At 40.1% G+C, this 5,613-nt stretch overlaps 1 protein-coding gene across 1 annotated transcript in view; it reads left to right on the top strand.

Annotated features, from left to right (window-relative positions):
- Positions 1–5,256, top strand: part of usp36 (ubiquitin specific peptidase 36) — a gene marked incomplete in the record, with an annotated part of 16,622 nt that extends 11,366 nt beyond the window's left edge. The window contains 10 exon segments of the mRNA XM_014023756.1: positions 16–116; positions 206–344; positions 433–795; positions 870–1,094; positions 1,459–1,577; positions 1,651–2,337; positions 2,636–2,850; positions 2,994–3,182; positions 4,196–4,311; positions 4,440–5,256. Coding sequence (XP_013879210.1) covers positions 16–116; positions 206–344; positions 433–795; positions 870–1,094; positions 1,459–1,577; positions 1,651–2,337; positions 2,636–2,850; positions 2,994–3,182; positions 4,196–4,311; positions 4,440–4,571 — 2,286 coding nt within the window.
- Positions 5,257–5,613: the final 357 nt, after the last annotated feature.

Here is a 5,613-nt window from a genome sequence, read left to right as displayed (position 1 = left end):
TTTCTCATCCCTCAGGCGAGCAACGGCCAGTGGTACCAAATGAATGATTCAATGGTGCACTCCAGTAACATCAAAGTGGTTTTGAACCAGCAGGCCTATGTTCTTTTCTACCTGAGGTAAGACAGAGCTGCAGGACATCAAAACACATGTCTGCACTTTCCTGGATGAGTCATTAAATAATTTGGCGCCTGACTGTGTATTAAAGAATACCTGAAACAAAGAAGAATGCAGACGGACAGACCACCAAGCAGGGAAAGTTGCATTCTGCAAAAAATAGTGTATCATCAGAGCAGATAAAAAGGGCCAACCTGAACGGGCCTCTCTCCTCCCCACAAGTCACAAAGGTATCAGTCGACATAAAAAATTAAACTCTGTCATAGTATTTAGTTCTGTGTTGTTTAAACRTTTGGGTTTAAATAATTTTCTCGACAGAAACTTGAGCCTGCACAGCTGCGTAAGATCCAGTCTATGGACGGTGGTTTGGGTTTGCCCGTTTCCAGGAATGGCGTGAACTCTCAGCCACAGCCCAGACTCTCCAACTGGACGTCGTCCTCCAACGGTCCACCAAAGCTGCCGAGCGGACCCACTGTTATTGAGGAGCCTTTCAAGAAAGTTAAGAAAGCCTCAACCCAGAGCCAGGYGCAGTCCCGCAGCACCACTCCGACCCCTTCCAACAACGGGGCCGGCAGGCCGGAGGGGGATAAAAAACAAGGTGGCGAGGGAAGAGGCATGGCAGCATCTACCTCCTTTAAGTCTTTGTCTGACTCTTCCTCTGCTGACACCACCGACTCAAAGGTAACACGACCTCTCAAAGGTGGGATCGGTTTAAAAAGGCCATCTGTCATCTTTTTTTTTTTTTTTTTTGACAGGAGTTAGCCGGACCCAAAAGCGAGCCAGTGAGAGAGACCCCCTCCACCCCTCGAAAAGGCTCCAGCAGCTTGGCGTCTCCAGCGAGGAGCGTGGAGCGCTCTCAGAGCATGGAGGAGCAGAAGACGGGAAAGCTCAAACCCCCAGCCCTCAACAACATCACTTCTGAAGCCACCAGCACCATGTCGCCACCACCTGCCAAGAAGTTGGCACTGTCAGCCAAGAAGGTACTTTTTGTTTTCCCCCCCAGCTACAGTAGCTTTACCACTTCTTGTTGTTGTAAGAGATTATCAAAGAGCAAATCAACTCAGGTTTATGCTCGTCAGTCTGGATTGTGATCCGAATTATATCTTCTGTGTACCTGTCTAATCARCCACGTTAGCTCTTTTCTTTTTTTAGTTTCCCTCTTTTTCTAACCATTTCTAATTCTTCTCTGCCATACCCCTTCTCCTTTTTTGTTTTCCTCCATCTTTTCCCGCCATTCCTTCAAACGGCCCCCCTTCCTTCTATGATTTTCTTCCTTATTTTTTTGTCACATTCATGGCTATTTTCTTTAGACCACCAAGTTTTTATTTATGTCGATAACTGCAGGCTTACAGTCGGAGTCTGACCAACATTGATGTTCTGCCCCATTTGCCCAACCAGCTGCCCACTGACCATTTGCATCACAATCAACCTAATGTCGTCGCCAACGCCCCATCTGCTCACAGGTATGAAGAGTGAGTGAGATGTAGAAGTATATAAAATGCACATGTGTCTGATTTTGTTTTCTTGTCTTTTCAGAGTCAACTCATGCCGTTCACTTAAAGCCCAGTCATCACCTCAAAACCACTCATGTGAATTATTTGTGCAGAGAAGCCCTCACAAGCAGCCCCTCGTCACCGCACTGCAAAAACCAAATGATAACCTTTCCCATAAAACCAACGGGCTTCACAGTCCAGACCCAAAGAGCCCGAAGTCTTCCAACAACCTCAGCTCTGCGGCTCAAGACCCAAACCCCGACTCTTCGATTCTAAACGCCAGCCAAAAGAAGAAGAAGAAAAAGAAGAAAAAACGACGGCGTTCTGAGATGGAAGGCGACACGGAGACGTTTCCATCGCCGCCTCCGCTCTCACAGTCCAGCCCCGTGGAGTCGGCGAGCGAGAAGAGGTGCAAGAAGAAGAAGAGGAAGCGAAAGAGTGACAGCGAGGAGACGCTGAAAGAGAGCGAGTGCGTCCAGTCTCACTTGGACACGTCGAACCAGGAGGAGGACTGGTGTCAGAGCGGCTTATGGAGCCTAACGGCCCAATCAGACGCAGAGCTGTCGAAGCAGAAGACTCAGGTTTCCGCTACAAGTGCGACGCAGCACGAGTCAAATCAGAACGAGCAGGAACTGAGTTCTGTGAAGAAAAAGAAGAAGAAAAAGAAAAGGGTGATTGAAGTAGAAGAAGCTTCGCAGGAGGAAAATTCTACTTGTTCCACATTAGAAAGGTTGGTAAAAGAGTTTCTTTTTCTTTTTTTTTTCCTCTCACACTTTTGAGCATTTTACATCAAGACATGTCCTTTATTCCTATATTAACATAAAATGAAATTAATTCAAACTTGTCCGTGTTAATAATCAACAGTCTATGCATGGAAATGACGGCAATAATTATTCCAGGGCCACGGGATCAAGTTTTTTTTTTTTTTAAATCCAGTGTCTTGGGATGGGCTCTGTAGAAATTGAGATGCTTGTTACATCTTTTAAAATTTCTATATTTATCTATATTATTATTATTTTTCCCAACAGAACATCTGAGCCACAGCCCACAGACACCTGTAATGACACAAACAACTTGATAAAGATGAAAAATAGGTTAAAAATGAAGAAAAAGAAGAAGAAGAAGCTAAAAGAAGAGCTGCGTCTGCAGAAGAAGAGTCGGCTCTCTGATGACGGACTCGCAGAGGAACCACAATCCAACAGAACCACCTCAGAGGACGGGAAACTTGGCAAACAGAGCGCAGGTATGTGAACATCTTCAAACAAACTTGGCATGTTTAAAAACGAGCAGGAGGAAAAACAAGTGTCGACAGAAAAAGAGCAGTTTAATAATCCACCTCCAGCTTCCAGCTGGTTCAGTCACTAACAACACTTGTACTGGGTTTAGCTCCAGTTGTAGCGTGGGACAGTCAAGTGAAGGACGGCTACAAACGCAGCCAGGCCCAAGTGTCTGACGGGAGTGTGTTAGAGGAAACTTCAAAGCATGCTCCCTCTGCAGCCTGGGATGGGAAGAGGAACAGCGATGTTGTAGGCGAACTACTCAAGAACTCCAAAGATAAAGCCTACGGGGCCGACGGTGAGACACTGATCTGTGAATCCTTTTTTTTTAGTTTAATAATTTATTCATTTGGATTAAAAACAAAAATTTTAATACAACAACAAAAAAAAAGAAACACAAATCTCATAAAATGAAAGGAAGCAGAAGAAAAAAATCTTATATCTGCCCCTATTTAACAAAAAAAAGAATAATAAAAATAAAAATATATACACATTTATACGTGTACACATACACACATTCGTATATACATACATATACACATGCACACATATAATTCTACACCCTCATCAGCATAACAAAAATAAATAAATTAACCCCTCAAACATCAGCTTCATATTTTTTCAACAATTTAACTTTTATCATTTTACCAAATAAATTAATCGAGTCGGCATTTTTATAATCCCTGCCCAAGTTATTCCACGATCCTATTCCTTGAACTGAGGTACATCTATCGTTCAAGTTTATTTTAATTTTAGGTTTTATAAACATTTCAAATCCTTTTCAGATTATAACAACTTTCCCTTTTAAAAAAATTAGATTGAAAATTCAAAGGCAATACATTTTTATGAACCCTATACATAATTAACAAAATCTTATAATCAACCAACTCATAAAATTTTAATAATTTCAGTTGATGAAATATTGTATTTGATGTGTGACTATAATGTTTTCTGGTAATACTTCTTATAGCTCTTTTTCGTAAAATAAGAATAGAATTAGTAAATGTTTTACATGCCTTACCCCAAATTTCAACACAGTAAATCAAATGTGGAACAATTATTGCGTTATATAATACAAACGGTGCTTTATCATTAAATAACTCCTTTACCTTATGTAGTACTGCAATAGATGTAGCTATTTTTGTTCTCAAGTAATTTATATGAGGTTTCCAGGTCAGGTTTTCATCAATAATAAACACCCAAAAACTTCACCTCACTCACTTTACAGATCCCACATTATCTACACGCTCGCATGATGTCGTTTTAGTTTGATTTGAAATCACTGAAGATTGTTTTCTTCTTTAAATCTAGTCCTGAGCTGGGATGGTGAGGTCTCTGTTGTTAGTAAAGATGCCATTGAAGACGTGCGCAGTGCCATGTGTGACACTGTGATCGATGAGTGGGATGAAGACTTCGACAGAGGAAAGGTTAGGGAAGAGACAACACTGTGGATGATGATTATTATTATTATTATTATTATTATTGTTGTTATTTTTATTATTATTATTTTCATTTACGGTCTGATTGAGCTGCGTTCTTGTAAAAAACCTTTCAGGTGAAGAAGGTGAAAAACTATAAAAGAGAGAAGTGGAGAACTGGCAGCAACTTCTTCCAGAAGATCCAGGATCAGCGGAACAAGTGGTCGGTTTTACCTGGAGGGAAGAGAGTGTTTGGAGTCCGACGCTGAAAAAAGTCCTGACTGATGCTGATGACAGCAAATTAAGACAACCACACCAAACTGTTTTTTCCCTCTTCTCTCTTTTTTTTTTGTTCAGTTCTTCTTGAATTTTACTCGTGTCCGTTTTCCAAATTTAGGAGCGAAACGCTGACAGCCCTAAGATTAATTTGAACTGAACTTAACTTCCCAGAACTGATTTTTAATCTAACCATCTAAACRGCTTAGAACATTCAGGCTTTACTAGATAACCATCACAAGTCCATTTCATGTGATTTACTGTATGTTAGCAACCTTCCAGCCTTAGTTACCATAAAGCTACTGTAAAATAAAATGAAATAGATCAGATTTGTGAAAAAAATGTACCTTTTTAGATTTGTGGCTTTATTGTATCACAGTCTTAGAGCAAACTGTGCTGCTTTTGAAGGCATAAGGGCTCCCAGGTTAGGAAAGAAGTGACCTTTTTTAACCCTTTTCATTGTGTTTTCTATACCAACTTAAACAAACAAAAGAAAAATCAATAATAGACCATTTCGTAGTTTTTATTTTAATGCACATATTAACTTCCCCGCGTCACAGATCAATGAATATAAACAAACAGCTATAGCTGGACACGCCACTGGAACTGAGCAAATTTAACAAGCTCAAAAAAAAAACATTTATAGGCTAAAAAAATGTTTATGAATAATCTCATCTATGATCTTAAAGAAAAGTTTAACAAAGCAGTTCAGCATGTCTGTATGTTGGTGCAATTCACCAGTTAAATTTGTATGGGTTAAAATGGCATTTGTGCAGCCAATTCAGTGTTTATCACCAAAAATGTGAGCAGGGATGCTTGGCACTGTTTTTAACTATGAACTGGTCTATTAGGTGTTTAAACAGCCTTTTTAGTTATTTTTATATATTATCCCCACTGTCTTTATTTTTGCTGCAGTACGTGTAACGTGGCTTTTTAACGGACCAAATTTTGCCTGCATCGTGTTGGTAAAATTGAGGTTTGACAGGCCATCTTTTTTTAATTATGCATGTTTAAGCAGATTGGATATATATATAT

Source organism: Austrofundulus limnaeus, unplaced genomic scaffold (genome assembly GCF_001266775.1).
Source record: "Austrofundulus limnaeus strain Quisiro unplaced genomic scaffold, Austrofundulus_limnaeus-1.0 Scaffold389, whole genome shotgun sequence".
In the NCBI taxonomy this organism is placed as follows: Eukaryota; Metazoa; Chordata; class Actinopteri; order Cyprinodontiformes; family Rivulidae; genus Austrofundulus; species Austrofundulus limnaeus.
Note: the sequence above shows the minus strand (reverse complement) of the source record. Positions and strands in the feature narration are given on the sequence as shown.